We start from the raw sequence: 19046 nt of genomic DNA on the forward strand, positions 1-19046 counted from the left end.
TTCTATAAATAATGCTGCTATGAAAACTGGGGTGCATGTACCTTTTCAAATTAGTATTTTTGCTTCCTTCTTTTCTATTGCTGAGTAATATTTCATTATATATATTTATATACACATATATATCAATTTCATTCTTTTTTATTGCTGAGTAATATTTCATTATATATATTTATATACACATATATATCAATCACATTTTCTTTATCCATTCATCTGTTGATGGACACTTAGGAAGGTTTTGTAGCTTGGCTTCTATAAATAATGCTGCTATGAAAACTGGGGTGCATGTACCTTTTCAAATTAGTATTTTTGTTTTCTTCATATACATAACCAAGGGTGGAATTGCTAGATCGTATTGTAGTTCTGTTTTTAATTTTCTAAGGAAATGTCATACTGTTTTCATTACTGTCTGTACCAACTTACATCCTACGTCTTTGTCAACACTTTGATGACAAATATTTTGATGACAAATATTTTGATGACAGCCATTCTGAAGGGAGTGAGGTGATATCTCATTGTAGTTTTGATTTGCCTATGTCATTATTATAATTTCAAAACATTTTCATCACCTTCAAAACAACCCTTATTCCTATTAGGAGTCCTCTAATTCCCCATTCCCCCCAGTCTCTGGCACCTACTAAACCGCTTTGCTTGTTCTGAATATGTCTCATAAATGGAATACTACTTCTAACTGTTTTCAACTGTGACTGTTTCCCTCCACCCCACCCTGAAAAAATAGATTATTTTAAAATTTATTTCAATATATGTCCACTGAAAAATACAAACATCATAGGGAACAAAAAATAGAAAATTAAAACCTCTTATAATTCTACCCCATAGCACTAGTAAGTATTCTTTATTCTGTAATCTATTTTTTTCCTGACTAGAAAACACATGCTTATAGAAAATATAACAAAATATATCCATAATGGCACCGTGTTGGTGTGTATAAATATCTGTTGCACACTTATAATATGCCAGGTACTATTCAAAATACGTTAAATATTATTCAATGCTAATAACATAAAAAATTATTAGGCCCATCTCATATTTAGTTTTATATCCTTAACTTATAATTAACATTTTCCTTTAAATAAAAAGTATAATTTCTAGTAGCAACAAAATATTCTACTTTGTGATGAACTGCAGTGAAATGCATTCCTTGTTATTAGACTGTCACCAGTTTTTCACTATTATATACAGTATTTTTATATATCAAACTCCCATATTTAATATAATATTCAATGTTTACTGATCACTTAGTATCAGCACTAGGGACAGCCACTTTATGTGGATTCTCCTACTTAATTTACATCACTCGAGGAGGTAGAATTGTCATCATCCCCAATTTACAGATGAGGAAACTGAGGTTAGAGACGCTAAGAACCCTTTTTAAGGCCACATAGCAAATTGCTAGTAGAGTTAGCATTCATATCATGCTTGTATGACCACTGAGTGGAGCCTTTAATCACTATATCATACTGCATCTCCCATTTTTTCTTTAGGATGAATGCCTAGAACCAGAATCGCTATATTAGAGATAACACACATTTTAAGGTCTGGTAAATGCTGCCATGTTGCCCTTTGGTAAGATTTTTATCAATTTCTATAATGCTTGTCTTTATATTATACCCTTCCTTTGTGGTTCACCTGGTAAAGAATCTGCCTGCAATGCAGGAGGCCTGTGTTCGATCCTTGGGTTGGGAAGATCCACTGGAGAAGGAAAAGGCTACCCACTCCAGTATTCTGGCCTAGAGAATTCCATGGACTGTAGAGTCCATGGGGTCGCAAAGAGTCAGATACAACTGAGTGACTTTCACTTTATACCCTTACCAAGCTAAATATGAGCACTTTAAAAAATCATTTTAAATTTTCTAAGTAAAAAAATGCTACTCATTTTATATGTGTTTTTAAGCTGCTCTAGACAACTAATACTTTTGTGATTACTTCCTCTAACAGACAAAGCACTGTAGGACATGATCTCCCTGTTGTTCAGTTGTGTCAACTCTCTGTGACCCCATGGACTGCAGCACACCAGGCTTCCTTGTCCTTCACCATCTCCTGGAGCTTACTCAAACTCATGTTCATTGAGACAGTGATGCCATCCAACCATCTCATCCTCTGTTGTCCCATTCTCCTACTGCCTTCAGTCTTTCCCAGCATCAGGGTCTTCCCCCATCATCATGATCTCCTAGCTGGGCCCAACAGCTTATAAGAACAGAAAGTGGATTTTGTAAATTCAGCACCCTTCACTGAGAGTAAGAGATGGTGGCAGTGGTGATAGGAAAAGTGCCAAGATCCCCAAGGCAGAGGAGGGCAGGCTGACAACATGTAAGCCTAGCAGTGGACCAGGGCAGATGAGTTCATACATGACTTATGAGATGGTCTCAAGGAACCAAGAATTCCACCTTGGCCCTGTGTTTCTGATATATGGACTGCTTCTTTAAAAGGTCCACATCAAGGCAAGAAAGTTTCCAAAGAGCTCTCAGCTCACCTGGACTCTGCCTTCCTTTATCCACAACCTTCCCCTTTCCTTTCCCTACCTCCCACAGGACACCAAGTTGTGCAGCTGAGATGACTGACTTTAAAGCACTCCATATCCCCTATACCCACCAGATAACTTGTATTCACTGCTCCAGGCCCCTGAGAATGTAGCATCGCTCCCTCTCGCAGCTGTTGTCAATGAGCCCAGTCAGAGGAGACATTTCTGTGCTCCCAATGTGCCTGGAAAATTCCCTCAGTTTCAGCAAGTGTTACCCTGCTTTGTAACTGTCAGTATCTGTTTCAACTAGATTTTCAATTTGTTGGTAGTAAGCTTTTTGTCTTTATGCCATATCCAATGTATAGTACAGTGTCTGGTAACAATAAAATTTCACTACTTTTTTCATGAATGAATTGCACTGAGTTAACCTAGCTGGCAGTCAAGTTCCACCTAAGTTTTCTACCTATGCGGAGCAGAGAGAGGAATTCTGTGAGCCTCTACTAGGTGCCCAGTACTTTATACACATTAACACAAGTAATTTTCACAATAATCCACGGAGGCAGGCAGCAGAGCCCCTATCTTATAGATGAAAACATTAAAGCCTTACTTTACACAAAGAGCTAATAGGGCCAGAATCTGAACCTGGGTTAATGTGATTCTGTTTCTCTTTCCATTCCATTAGGTGGCCACCCCTCCTGAAATGCAAAGCCATGTAAGCTGCAAAGAATGCCTTCTCTTTCAGAATCATTGGCTTAAAATCCCTCAGAAGCGAAAGCTCTCCTATTTATTCTGGAGGAGTCTCTGGCTAGCACACAGAGAGAGGAGAGGGGACCTGAAAGGAGATACAGGAAGGGGAGGTAAGCAAAAATGGAGAATGCGAGCCCATTAATCTAAAAGCGCCATGTGAGACATTCTGACTCCTTTAAATTGTCTTAAGCCTGGAAAGCTTTTGGAAGAGTACTCTAGATTCTAAAGCACTGATACCATAAGAAGTGAAGAAAAAATAGAGAAGCTGTAGTATGTAAGAAGGAGTACAGGGATACCTGGCTCTCATTCTGATGAATAATAAATGATACAACTGTGGCTGAGTCCAAGCCATTAAAATTCTCTGGAAACTTCCATCTCCTCATTTCTAAACTAAAAGGATTAGGCAGTGACAATTCCCAACCTGGTTCTGCATCCAAACAATCCCCTGAGCCTGTGAAAAATACTGATCTTTAAATCCTACCCTCATTTCGATTCAGTAGATGTAGGGTAGGATGTAAGAATCGTCAGGTAATTTACAGACTCGGCCAAGTGTGGGAACACCTGGGTGAGATCTCCCTCCCCAAGAAAAGAGATTGTGAAAAGGCAGCCAGCTGATCTAGCACATTAAGTCACATAACAAAAGGCTACCAAGAAAGAACAATTTCAATTGTATCAAGTTTAATCATCTCTTCCTATTTCAGGGCAAAAGGAGTTATACTCAGTCTTCCTTACTGCTTAAACCTTCTTTGTTCTACCAGTACACTAGCCTTAAACAGTGCCAAAGCTGTGCGGGTGAGGGATGCAAACTTGTTTTAAATTGCCAGTTTCCCTCGAGGTATCAGTTGTTGCAATCCTCTCTGGGCTACTGGGCCATTACTTCTCTCTTTAAAAGCTCCTCTGAGAAGGAATTACTACATACTACCAGATGATTTAAATGGCAGACAGACACGTGCCTAGGGACACAAAATAACACCCTACCTTGGTGTCTAGCTTAGCCAGGTGCTGTAAAACCCAGATGCGATGAGACCAGGCATTATAGTTGCTTGGGTATCTCCCTGCTGCTTCACCACAGACCTCCATCTCTTCTCGTATTAGTTGCTGTGTCCTTTCTGCAGGAATTATTCCCAAGTTTCCTTTGGTCATAAAGGAAGGCAAGGAGGTTTCCTGAATTAGCTGTTGTAGCACCCATCGCCTGTTAAGGTAACATGTGGGCAAGAAATGAGTAAAGAAAATAAACCAGAGAGGGAAACAACCAGAGTTCTCTTTGTTGTCAATTTAATTTCTATTCATAGACAATGCAAAGTAATGCCCAGTATTCAAGGGTCTTTTTTTGAGGGGGAGAGTTGTTTGTGTTTTTAATGATAATAATTTCAGCACCATGGATGTAGGCAGGGTGTGGAGGGGTGGTGGGGGTGAGGATAAAGGACAAAGATTATAGAAAAAGCATTCTAAAATGTTAACATCTGTCAAAAAGAAAACGTCATCAATTTGGAAATGACAACTCCAAAACTTCATTTGGCCAGGAAATGTAAAGGCAACAGGACTGTTTGTGTGTGTGTGTCTGATTGGTGGTACTGTGGGTATGGGAAGGAGTGATATTAATTATTGGCTGGTAAATACTCAAAAGAAGCACAGTTCACTTTTAATTATATGTGCATGCCTCACCCTTTGTGTGTTTGCAAAGAAGAAGCTGCATTAAGCTTTTATAAAGCAAAATTTCTATATTATAGCATAGAATCTTGAAGAAAAAAAATCAATATAATTAGTGAAACCATCACGGAGGTTTTAAATTTCTTCATCTATAATCTTCCCCTTATCTAAGATTTTTATTAGCATACATTTAAATGAAAAGCACTCAAAACTGCCTCTAACCACTTACTGTCTTTAGTTTTTACAAATATTTTCTCATAAGAAAGCATTCTTTATAGATTAAAATTTTCAAGCCAGGATACAGGAAATTGAGTAACAAAATTCACTTTTGTCATTTTCAAATAATGTTATTTTTAACAACCAAAACTTGCTTTATAAAACCTTAGACAAGTCAATAAATCGATGGATGCATCTATGTTAGTAATAACTCCCTTCCTCTACCATCACCCCTTTCCTAGTCTCTATACACATAATCATACACTTCTCTGTAGTCTGCTATCCCAATTTCTAATAGGGAGAAAGTACAACCAACTGCATCATTTGGAAGCAGCTGCTCTGCAATGCTCGAGTAAGGCAATGGCACCCCACTCCAGTACTCTTGCCTGGAAAATCCATGGACGGAGGAGCCTGGTAGGCTGCAGTCCATGGGGTTGCTAAGAGTTGGACATGACTGAACGACTTCACTTTCACTTTTTACTTTCATGCATTGGAGAAGGAAATGGCAACCCACTCCAGGGTTCTTGTCTGGAGAATCCCAGGGACAGGGAAGCCTGGTGGGCTGCCATTTATGGGGTCCCACAGAGTCAGACACGACTGAAATGACTTAGCACCAGCAGCTCTGCAATGCTAGCCAAAGGCAAGGTTACAGTTAAGATACCTTAAACTGACTTTAAGATCCTAAAAATGCTCAGGATTTAAGAAAAGTTAAAAGTGGCTTAATAAACTAAGAACAGATTTCTTTAGAGAATCTCCCCATTGACCCCAACCAGTAAGCCCAGACCATCTCATTTTAGTCAAAGATGTTATGTGTGATTCAAGAGTAAAATGCTTCCAGATAGCCAGGATTTTGAAAAGAGTTCTTACATGCACTTCAATTATCTGCCTCAGCTTTTAACCTAAAAATACTCTTTGCATTTATGGTCTTAGCAACTTTAATTCAGTCTACACCCCATTCACCTCAGTTGCCTTTATTTGGTTGATTTTAATAACCATAACAACCACCACCACCATTTTTACCAGGAACACACCTGACTGAATTAAATCCAAGTTTAATTAAAACTCAAGTTGCTCATTATAGTTGAATATCTAAGTGCAATTTCCATAACTGCTTCAGGTAGTTAGTAATAACATAAAATTTACTGAGTATTTAACATATGTCGAGCACTGTGCTTGTGTTTACATGCATTACCTCAAGTAAAACTCAACCACTAACTCTGAGATAGATGTAATTATTATTCTCATTTTACAAATGATAAAACCAAAGCCTGAAGAGATTAAATAATCTCTAGATATCACCTAAGTAGAAAGTGATGGCATCTAGGCTTGAATGTAGATATAATCTGACTTCAGAATTCAGTAATCAGTATGTGACCTGCTTCATATTCTGTGTTTTTTTTCCTCCACCCGTTCTAAGCCCTAAGAATTCCGTGGTGTAAATTAACCACACCTGTGAATCCATGTTTCTGGACTCTTCGGAAACTTAGTTAAGGCCAGTTTTCCCAGATGTAAGTCCTTAATTGGATTTAAAGTACCTGAGAGGATCAGCTCTTTTCTGTAAAAGAAAAATAAAAAGAACTATTACTTTATTTTTCTACACAATTGCATGACTATTAATATAACCTCATTGTGAAGCAAATTTCCAAGAATTAAAAAAATAAAACTCTCTTAAATGTTACACACAGTAATCAAGAATGTATTCCCATAATCTTGAAATTAATTAAAAAACAGAAATGGAAGCTCTTAAATCAGCAGTGGAACTTTAGTGGTCTATTTGGTAGAGGGCAAAGGAGTTTTCTGGCTTGTATCATTTCCAAAACTTATAAGGCCTGACTTCAGTATATGCAGGGCAGATCCCATACTAATCAAGAATTATTCTAACTTCCTAAGTAGGACTCGATATGGTCTTGTTCATTACCAAAACCACACATACAACAACAAACACATTGGATTGAGATGTAAGGGGAAAAAAAATCATTCATTCAATAGCCATCCTAACAAACTTTATTTTTGAATTTTTCCCTTCTACCTTTCCTCATATGCATCTATATTTTAACATGCGATTTTATATTCTGTTCTTATATCTCGAGAATTATTTCCACAGTTCTTTATAATCTTTAAACATTTTAAATGGTCACATAGTTTTTGTTCGGAGAAGGCAATGGCACCCCACTCCAGTACTCTTGCCTGGAAAATCCCATGGATGGAGGAGCCTGGTAGGCTGCAGTCCATGGGGTCGCTAAGAGTCGGACACAACTGAGCGACTTCAGTTTCACTTTTCACTTTCATGCATTGGAGAAGGAAATGGCAACCCACTCCAGTGTTCTTGCCTGGAGAATCCCAGGGATGGGGGAGCCTGTTGGGCTGCCGGTCTATGGGGTTGCACAGAGTCGGACACGACTGAAGCGACTTAGCAGCAGCAGCATAGTTTTTGTTCAGTAACTGTCTGATAATTTAACAACCCTTCCCCCTATAATTAGATGTTTCAGGTTGCTTTCAAGTTTTTGCTATTCTAAAGGCATTCTGACGGAGAAGGCAATGGCACCCCACTCCAGTACTCTTGCCTGGAAAATCCCATGGATGGAGGAGCCTGGTAGGCTGCAGTCCATGGGGTCGCTAAGAGTCGGAAACGACTGAGCAACTTCACTTTCACTTTTTACCTTCATGCATTGGAGAAGGAAATGGCAACCCACTCCAGTGTTCTTGCCTGGAGAATCTCAGGGACGGGGAAGCCTAGTGGGCTGCCGTCTATGGGGTTGCACAGAATTGGACACGACTGAAGCGACTTAGCAGCAGCACCAGCAGCAGGCATTCTGAAACAAAAACCTCTGCGCTTATAACTTCATTTGTACTACTACTTAGGGTAAGTTTCCAAAAGACATTACCAGGAGAAATACTTGAATGGCTCCTGATACACTAGACCATTCCTTTTTGAAATATAAACAAAAGTAAAAGGAATAGGAACTTTTTGTTATTTTAAAACTGTTCAAAGCTTCAGTGCAATTATAAACTATGTCACGCAAGACAGCCTCACCTATTTCTCAGGTTAATGTAAGTTTAGATTGAATTTCTCAGGTAAGTTTTTGATAATAAGCTCTGATATTACTGATTACACTTCGATTTTTCAATTTACCTATTGTTTTATAATAAAATTAGGTCATTTGCTAGTTTTTATTAATCTTACCACGTCTTTCCTGTAGTAGGGGCTCATCATTTATTTTAGAGATGTTAATCTCAAAACCAGAGCCCAGACCATATATCTCACCTACTTAGATGGACTTAGTTCCTAAAAACCGCAATACATTTCCTTCCCAACAGATTCTTATTTGATAAGGAAAAGAACTTCCTTTTTAATGAAAATACTAAATAATGATAATAAATACTTGCATTTTACAATCAATTTTATTTCAGGTAAGTAACTTAACTCTGTAAAATAGTTTGAAGTGATACCAAGGTTTATGGTTTAAAAAATGATTTATGATTTATTGACTATTTTTCTTTCAAGGTACAGGAAATCTATGTCATCAAAGGAATATTTATCACAATAGCCAGTTACTTTTATAGCTCTAGATCCTTTTTCTTTTGAAATATGTAATGTTTTGTTCAAAGGCAAAATGCTACTCTATGTAAGTTAAGCTGTTTAGTATTTTGTAGGCACACTGTTTCTGAAAATAGTGTCCCTAACTGCAATATCATCATCATTTGGAACTTAAGCCTCACCCAGGCACACTGAATCAAAAAGTCCAGTGGGGCAAAGCAATGTGTTTTAACCAGTCCTCCAGGTCACACTAGAGTTTAAACACCACTGCTGCTGCTGCTGCTAAGTTGCTACTGTAGACAATTTACTATATTAAGCCAAATTTCCATTTACTAAATTTAAACCTCTCCTTACTTACAACTGCCTACCTATATTCCCATATATGTCTATGTGTGTTTGTGTTAGTCACTCAATCATGTCCGACTCTGCGACTCCATGGAATTCTCCAGGCAAGAATACTGGAGTGGGTAGCCATTCCCTTCTCCAGGGGATCTTCCCAACCAAGGGATCGAACCTGGGTCTCCTGTACTGCAGGCAGATTCTCTACCATCTGAGCTACCAGGGAAGCCCATATATATCTATACATATAAGAAGAAATAAAATTTTCTTCAGAAAAAAGGAAGTTACCCTACAACTGAATCTTTATAAAGTTTCTTAAATAAGGGCCATCTCGTAATCTCTTTATTTTGAACAACAAAGTTATACTTGTAAAGATATCTTAGTCTGAAACAACCTCAATCAATGGTATAGATGGATGCTTAAAGAGACTGCCTGGCAGAATCATTAAAAAAAGAAGGAAAATTTTACCATCAATTTAAGAAATATTCCTAGAAGGACTGAACATTGCAGGTGCTGGAACGTTATAAAGAAGTTTTTAAAAGACTATATTAAAAAGAAATATTGTAATTGGTTTAAGTTATAGCTATCAGCAATCACATAACCTAGAGATCCAACAGAAAACACCTACTTTAATGTATTCAAGTAGGAATACAGCTTGAGATAAAATTTCCAGTCACACGTGAATTTGGAAAGTACTGTATCTGGAACAACTTAAATGTAAGTAAGCACAATATGCTCTGGAAAACTGTGCTGTGTTGTGCTTAGTTCTCAGTCATGTCCAACTCTTTGCGACCCCATGGACTGTAGCCCCCCAGGCTCTTCTGTCTGTGGGGATTCTCCAGGCAAGAATACTGGAGTGGGTTGCCATGCCCTCCTCCAGGGGATCTCCCCAACCCAGGGATCAAACCCAGCTCTCCTGCATTGCAGGTGGATTCTTTACCATCTGAGCCACCAGGGAAGCCCAGAAAACTGTGCTAGATAACTCAAAAAAATAGTTCTCATGATGACAAAGTCACTGATGTTAATAAGCCATGTGAGAAGATTGAATTAAACTAATGAGATATGTAAATAGGAAAATGAAGAATTTATAAATTAAAATATTTCATGTTAACATGATAAAGGTTAAATTGAAAAATTAAATATCCTAAGAAGTTAGTTATTTCATGTACTTATACCTTAAAGTTTACAAATTGTTATTTGCATATTTCTGCAACATTTATCTTATTTTATAAAGTTTTAATATTTTTTCTCCCTTCTCAAACTATTAGGGGTTCTCTCTGCTGTCACTCTAATCAAAATTTGTAGGAAACCAGGGGCCATGTGTATTATGTCCACGGCTAAATCTCCACTGGTTAGCCCAGTACTTGGTATACAGTAAATATTGACTAAACATATGCCACCTTTTTTTCACTCTTTAATCTTAAGTTATTGTGTAAAATAATAATGATGATAATAATAAAAGTCATCCTCATAAAAACCACCACTTATTGAACACTTCTCCTGAATAAGGCACAGTGTTAAGTGATTTACATATATTTTCTACATTAATTCTCACAAAAATCCCATATTATGTTGAATAATATGAAATTGCCAACGTCAGTTTTTCTAAAAAATAAACCTTTTATTTAGAATTGCTTTAAATTTATAGAGAAGTTTTTAAGAATGATTAAGAGAATTTCTGTATGTCCTGTACCCAGTTTCTATTATTAACATTTTATATTATTATGATACAACTGTCACAACTGATGAACCATTACTTATAGATTAGTATTGGAAGTCCATACTTTAATTAGAATTGCTTCATTTTTACCAAATGTCCTTTTTTTAAATTCCAGGGTCCCATTAGAATATCACATTATATTTGGTTGTTATATCTTTGTAGGCTCCTCTTGGTCCCTTAGCTCCACCTTGTTTTTGATCGCCTTGACAGTTTTGGAGAATACTGATCAGGTGTTTTATATATTTTTTCCAGGGTTAGACTACAGTTGCGAGTTTTGAGGGGACCACAGAGGTAAAGTGCTATCTTCATTATTTTGTATCAGGGGTATGTAATATCAGCATGAGTTGCCACTGTTGATGTTGACCTTGAATATCTGGCTTAGGTAGCATATGATTGATTTTTCCACTCTACTTTTTGGGAAAAGGTTACACTTTAAGGAGTAGGGAGATATGCTCCATTTCCTTGAGGGAAGTTATCTAGATAAATTATTTGGAATTCTTCAGTACTGAAGAGTTGTCTATTGTCTCTGTTTATTCAAGCATTTATTTATATCAGCATGGACTTATGGATATTGATTTTATACTTTGTAATAATCCATTATTACATTATTTTATTGCTCAAATTGTTTGAGCTTTGGCCAGCAAAAGCACTGCCTTACTTTCTGGCTCTCTTAAGATGTTCCAGATTCATCTGGTACATTTCCTGACCTGGTCCTAGAATCAGTCAGTCCTCTAAGAAGCCCAGTTCCTTTTATTAGAGAAGGGTGTTAGAAACCAGGATCTGGACATTTGGACTTAACCATTTCTGACCTACAAAAAGGATGATTTCATATGGTGCAGCCCAAAGTTACCTCAGTTTTACAGATAAGGAAACTGAAGCTGGGGGAGATTCAGTAACCTGCTCAAGGTCTCCACGCTGCAAGTGTCTGAACAAAACATCAAATCTGCACAAAGCTACCAATTTAAATAGGCTGAGGAAAGACTATGAATCACTGGAGCCTGGACACAAGCTCTTGTAGTTGCTCAAGGATGTTTTGCTTACTCTATGTTCACAGACTGGAGGAAAAATAGGACGTTATTATGAAGTCAACCTCTTTCGTTCATTAATTCACCAATTTTCAAAGCAAATTCAAAGCAAAAAAAAAAAAAAAAAGTACTAGTCATTTTTTTCTAGCACCAGCCAGATTTTTAAACTATATGCATCATATACTATAATTACAGATCAGCTCAAAAACTTATTGTCTGTATTTTTTCCCTAAGACTGCAACAACTACTGATGTGTTACACAATCTTTTAGCTGTTTATAAAATACAGCCAAAAATCATTCAATGCTTCCTAAAGTTATGTCAGAAGAAATGTACCAACAATCAGACATAAAATGCTGAGTATTTGATTTGTGAGACCTTATAGGGTTAGATCAGTTTACTTTCAAAGTTGTTCGTTTTTTGCTCAAAATATACTCATGATTCTATGTCTTTGTACGTCAATCTTACTAATATAAATTAAAATTTACTAGAACACATATCTACAATGGATTTTTTTAAAAATCACGATTTCCTTCCTACTCATCTAGCACAAAACTTACTAAATCACCTTACTAGAAAAGCTTCAAGATTAACAGATATTAACATCATTAAAGATAGATTTATGGAGCAACTTCCCTTCATAAGACTAAACCACACACAATAAAAACACAGACCAAAAGAATCATACAAAAAAAAAAAAAAAAAACCACCTTATTCAGATCTTTTATTTCAAAGATATGAAAACTAAAAGTCCTGAGAAGTTAAAAGTCTTGTCAAAAGTCAACTGCTTGCTAGTTAACTGATGAACTAGGACTAAGATCCATACATCTAAGAACTAGGTTCTTCACCACTAAACTGCACTATGAATATACAATGAATTATGTGTTTGTGTATATACATTATGCTAATAAAAATCCTTTTTTGTGGGAGGATTTTTCGATTCCTCTGTAATGATGAGGAATATGTGAACATAAAAATGGTACTTCCACTTCTCTATTACACTCATTCTTTTTCACTGAATTTAATTATTTTCAGTGCCAAGTCTGCAAACAGGATCTGTTATATACCAGGCACTGGAGTGTTAGAGGCTAGGGAAATAAAAAAAAAAAAAAAAAGAAGACGACATTGTCTCTACCTTTAAGAAAACTCTCAGTTTTAAGTTTATAGTACCTTCCTAAAAGTCTCCTTTGTTGATTCTTCCTCATCTCGCAAACTCTAGAACAGGGCTGTCCAACAGAAATATAATGTGAGTCATACATGTGAGCCATATATGTGATTTAAAATTTTCTAACAGCTACATTAAAAACAAGTATAAAGTAAAATTTTATTTTATCAATACATTTAAAATATTATAATTTCAACATGTAATCAATATAAAATTATTAATAAGAAAGATATTTTACTTTGGGGGGTTACTTAGTCTTCAAAATCTGATGTGTAGTTTACATTACAGCACTTCTCAATGGAGACTAGTCATATTTCAAAGGCTCAACAGCCACACGTGGCTAGAGACTACTATACTGAAGTGTGCTGCTCTAGAAACCTGTAGTGTCCCAGTGTTTAGTCTTTGGACTGGTTCTTTTCTAATATCTATACCCACTACTGGTATCTCAAACAATCTCAAGGCTTTAACTATGATACATTTTCCACTGACTCCCAATTATATCTGGCCTAAAACTCTCGCCTGAAATTTAGTCACACACAGCTACTTGAACACAAACCTATCATGTCCCAAACTGAACTCCTGACTTCCAACCAGCAGACACCCCTCTGCTCTTCTCCCAAACATCCCCATTCCAGTAAATAGCAACTTCAACCTTTCAGTTGCTCAGGCCAAAAACCAGAGTCAAGACTGACCCTCTTCATTCTCTCATATTAAATGTATCCTCTGTGTCTAGGACCTAGCATAGTAGTTAATCAATAAATATTTGATGAACAAATGTTGTCAAGTATTGTGTGGACTAAATGAGATAATGTATAAAGTTGTAGTATGGTCCCTGGAATAGAGTAGCCACTCATAAACATTTAGTCTACTCCCTTACTTGGAGTTTCCCATAAAAGAAAATGAAAATTCTAAACTTTGTAAATTTTTAAAACCTTCTAACACATTCCATCCTTGCTTACTCTTTAAACATCTGATCATTAGTCAAAAGAAAATGTAAAACAAATCAAGAGGTTACCTAAATTTAATAAAACCAGCTACAAATATAAAATTCAGTAGGTATTATAAAACACTAACTTGGAATTAAAATTCACAGAAAATTAAAGCATTCTTTAAGTCATATTTAAAGATAAAGAGCTATAATCTACGGCTCTTTCCTACAAGAAAATTTTAAATGAATTCACAATGTTCAACAGGACTTTACTTTTATTTATCTATAATTTGTATCTTGCTTTCTTATAAGAAAACTTGTGTTAGTCTAAAGAACCATCAATTTTTAAAAACCATACACACTGTTTAACTGAAAATTAAAAAAAATAAACCTGGTCTGAATTTTAATATTTCTATAATGTATTCTGTGTTTAAAGCTACAACAATCAGAATTAAAGAACTTAAGACACTCATAAAATGTGGTTCCTCTCCAAAATACTGAGTGGAGAGATGTCAAATGATCTGCCCACAGGGGTCACAATGTGACTAACCTAACAGTTTGTGACCTTTAAAGCTTACCTTTACACATTCCATTGCACTGCTGTGCTTCTCAAATACACTAACCAACACTTTATAATCCAAACAATTATACTGATTCCCTCTACCCCCACTAAAAAAAAGGAAGTTAAAAGCATGTATCAAATGGTATACTGTAATTCAACATGAAAATTTATATTTTCATGAATTTGAGGGAGAATAGACATAAACATGCAAAAAGGAGTAAAGTGTATATTAGAATTGTCATGGAGATATTATAAAGAAGAAATAAGTGTAAGATGCCATGAATATGTGATTTATATTTCACTTTTCAAAATGCTAACAATTCCTGGTCTTATATGTCTTCAGAAATTTCAACAATTTCATTTTATCGCTGATGAGAATGACATACCTTACGTTCCACGCAGTGGTAAAGTCTGGATTTAGAAGTAGCAGGGTGCATGTGACATCTATCAATTCTAAAACAAAGAGAAGTCATATTAAAAACAAATAGTCCTATCCTTGAAGATGTGACTTCTCTTTCAAGGTCCTCTTTATTTTATATATATATATATATATATATATCTCACATTATACTTATATTTCATGTCACAGTAATTTTAATGATAACATTTTTCTAAGCTGTCAGAGATATGAAGATTATCCTCAGGTACAAAGATATGAAGATTTTCTTCTACATACAATAATGTAACTTTTTAAAAGTTGACACTGAAATTATGTCTACAAAGAATAATCAAACTAACCTATTCATTCTGTCAGTAGTTTTGGGCACAAAAAAAGAAACAGAATTTCTATACCACTATTCATTTAATTTCACAAATATTTCAAGAATTAACTCTGTGCAAATTTTTAAAAGGGAAAAAGAATCACATATAATTCAACTTAGTTAACAGTTCATTTACATTCCCCTGCAAAATTATTCTTTTTTACACACATTTTTACACAGTTATAGCAATGATAAATTCACAATTTGTTCTACATTTTTCACTCAACATTATTTCTTATATGCATTCTCCTATACTACTACAGTATACATTTTTAGTGAAGTCACTCAGTCGTGTCCAACTCTCTATGACCCCATGGACTATATATATAGCCCACCAGGCTCCTCTGTCCATGGGATTCTCCAGGCAGGAATACTGGAGTGGGGTTGTCATGTCCTTCTCCAGGGGATGTTCCCGACTTAGGGATTGAACCTGGGGCTCCTGCACTGCAGGCAGATGCTTTACCCTCTGAGCCACCAGGCAAGCCCAATATATTTTTAACTGCATAACAATTATTTTATCATTTATCTTATTCTTTAGGCTGTTTCCTGTTTTCTTTTTACTTTTATGGATAGTATTATCACAAACATTTTAAGCACACTTTTTGTCTCACAGATTCATTTCTTTGGATATACTTCCAGGAGTAGAACTGCTATGTCAAACAATATAAATATCAATATGGCTCCTAATAAGCATTTCCAAATTGTCCTCCAAATGAACTATATCTATTTATATCGCCGAGAGTAACATAGTATACCTGTGTCCCTATGACTCTGATTTATACAATTATATTTTAAAAAATGAATGTGGCAGGTAAAAAAAAACTATACTTTGTTTTTGTTTTAATCTAATCTTTAATTATAATTATTAATATGAACATCTTTTCATTTTGTTTACTATTTTCTATTTTCATTGTATAGTCTATTCATACTCATTATGTATCTATCATGATCTTAAATAACCTTCATAAACCTATATTTAATAACACAAAGTCAATAATATTTAGACATATCATCTTCATTTTAGTAAAAGTGAAAAAGAGAATTTTAGGATAAGATGATCAAGCTAGCCATAATACTAAATACAATAACCTCTAGCAAGCTCATATTAAATGCTAAGTAAATAAAATAATAAAAACTTATAATTATTTAGAATTATTGTGTACCAAGTAAATTATTATTTATTCACATTATTTCATTTAATTCTCACAATCATAATCCAAGATACCTTTATTTCACCTTACAGATAGGGAAACTGATATTTGGAGAGTTTAAGCAATTTCCCCAGATCAATTAGTATGTGGCAATGTCTGTATCTGACTGCTTTTAATAACTGCAAATGAAATGTTTGTCTACAATAAATAATTGGGACATTCTCAGTGTTTGAATAAAAGAGAAAATTTAAAAATCTAAGAGTAAATACACATAAACACATTCCTATTGTCATTTAAAAATATTTTAGTGAACACTAAAATCAGTTATTCTATTCTCAATCATCTTAGTAAAAGATGAACACTTATTGTTAGCAATGTGGGAGACCCGGGTTCGATCCCTGGGTTGGAAAGATCCCCTGGAGAAGGGAAAGGCTACCCACTCCAGTATTCTGGCCTGGAGAACTCCATGGACTACAGTCCATGGGGTCACAAAGAGTTGGACACAACTGAGCAACATTCACTTTCACGTTCACAATGTACTATAACTTTACTAAACGAGCAACAAAAGGTAGGATTAGCACACATTTTACTTTTGACCTTTACCTTCCTCATCATAAGTATCATGGTCTATACTAATACTTACTATGTTACATCAATGCATATACTATATAATGTCAATATGTCCGTAAAGAACAATCTAATAAAATTCTTCCTTCTTTCACTCTTAGGCACTAATTTAGTATTTACCAGGGAAATTAAATACAATTTTCTATACCATTATTCTTTTAATTCCAAAATATTCCAAGTATTAATTATGTGCAGAGATTCAACTGGGCCACAGGACTGAAAGAATGGATATTATGAGAAATGGAAGACCTGATCTTGCCTTATAGAAGGCTAACCTTTAGCTGGAGAGAACATGTAAACAGTTAGAAGGCAAACTAAAATAACTGAAATAAAAACATATACCACATTGTGAGGAGCACCAAAGCAGCCGCATTTAATTCTCAGTGGAGTACCCAGGAAAGACTATAAATGAGTCAAGACAGTAAAGGGCACTGCAGACTGTGCTTTGAAAAAGTATGAGCAAAGGTAAAGAGGGACCTTCCCACACAGGCTGCTCTTAAAAGATTATGGGTTCCACATGGTGACTAAAGCTCAGGATGCTGGAGAAATATACCTGGAAACTAGAATCTGGTCCGGATCTCCTCATCAGGCTGGTGTTCCATTACTTTCGCTTCGTGTGCTGTGCTCCAAACCCCTTCATTCCCTAAATGTACCGCCCACCTGCCTACCTTTTCTTCTTTGGCTATTAACTCAGATTTATCTGCTTGCTATTCTCTCTGCCAAAAGTGTCCTCCTATCCCTGAACTTAAAAAAAAAAAAAAGCACCTTTCTTTATAAAGGCCTTCCTCAGATTTCTCTGGTGGCACAGTGTAAGAATCTGTCTGCTAATGCAAAAGACATGGGTTCAATTCCTGGTCCAGAAAGATTCCACATGCCACAGAGCAACAAAGCCCCCGTGTCCACCACTGGGCCCTCAAGCCACTACTACTGAAGCCTGCATGCCTAGACCCTGTGCTCTGCAACAAGAAAAGCCACTGCAATGAGAAGGCCACGCACCTCAATGAAGTGCGGCCCCTGTTCACTGCAACTAGAGAAAGCCCACACAAAGCAACGAACATCCAGCACAGCCAAAAATAGATAACAATTATTTTTTTAAAACAGGAAGGCTTCCTAACCTACTCGGCTGAAAGCAGTCTTTCATCTCTGTGTTTTGTGTATATCTTACCTGGTGGTTTAGTCACTAAGTCATGTCTGACTCTTGCGACCCCATGGACTATATATAGCCTGCCAGGCTCTTCTGTCCATGGGATTCTCCAGGCAAGAATACTGGAGTGGGTTGCCACTTCCTTCTCCCTATCTCACCTAGTTAACCTCATATAAATATTGTTCTCTTAATGAGGCTATACATTTTTTTGGATGCAGGTCCTCTTTAATACATCTTCAAATTAGCCATTCAATCATCAAAGATGAAAAAAAATATGGTCTCTGCCCCCAAAAAATTCCATGTCTGCCCACAGCAAACGCCTTAAAGCCATTCTGCCTGGGTTCAAATCTCAACTTCTCTACTTATTGCCCATGTAACTTAATGTCTTTGAATTTCAGTTTTCTTATCTGTAAAATGGGGATCATAGCATTAACCTTAGTGTTATAAGCAATGAGATTCATCCCATTTCTCCAGAGTGGTTTGACACACAGTTTGACTCAATAAATATCTGTTCAACTAACCACCATTGCTACTTACCAAGAAATGAGTTTTTTCAACATCAATTAATCAGGAGTAAAAAGAAAAAAAAGCAGCAGTTGTTCTCACAATGAAACGGTTTAAATTTCTAAACTTGTATGATAAGCAATAACCAAACACCAGTTGGTTATTAATTGACTATATGAAAATGTTTGTACATGATGGCAAGGTCTCTGGAATTTTTCTTCAAGTCCACAGTTTTTCAAAATCTACCACACTACCCCAGATAATATGATAAACTGGTATTTAGTTTATTTAGTTTCTGGGACTCCCCTTTTCTGCATTAAAAAATATGTGTACGTGATCAATCGTAGTTGCTATTTGTTCATACTTCTAATGCAACCCATAAATGAAGATGACTTCATCCTCCACAAGATACTTCCCATAGCAGCACAGGCAAAAACTAACACAGAAAATACCCAAGTCCCCACTTTTCAATTTGTGGCTGTGTGGAG

The 19046-nt window shown here is 36.0% G+C and overlaps 1 protein-coding gene across 6 annotated transcripts in view; it reads right to left on the reverse strand.

The window, feature by feature from the left end:
* The window catches only part of PTAR1 (protein prenyltransferase alpha subunit repeat containing 1), a 49830-nt gene that overhangs the window by 15580 nt on the left and 15204 nt on the right, over nt 1-19046 (reverse strand). For 3 of the 6 annotated variants that reach the window (XM_059889296.1, XM_005210018.5, NM_001206857.1), the window contains exons 3-5: nt 14758-14824; nt 6546-6650; nt 4208-4421 (exon numbers count right to left, since the gene is read on the reverse strand). In XM_059889296.1, the coding sequence (XP_059745279.1) occupies nt 4208-4421; nt 6546-6650; nt 14758-14824 (386 nt within the window). Of the gene's footprint in view, nt 1-4207; nt 4422-6545; nt 6651-12886; nt 12943-14757; nt 14825-19046 lie in introns of all 6 variants that reach the window. The other 3 variants (XM_059889294.1, XM_024996000.2, XM_010807871.4) reach the window with 2 other exon arrangements.

The sequence above is a fragment of the Bos taurus genome, chromosome 8, assembly GCF_002263795.3.
Source record: "Bos taurus isolate L1 Dominette 01449 registration number 42190680 breed Hereford chromosome 8, ARS-UCD2.0, whole genome shotgun sequence".
Lineage (NCBI taxonomy): Eukaryota > Metazoa > Chordata > Mammalia > Artiodactyla > Bovidae > Bos > Bos taurus.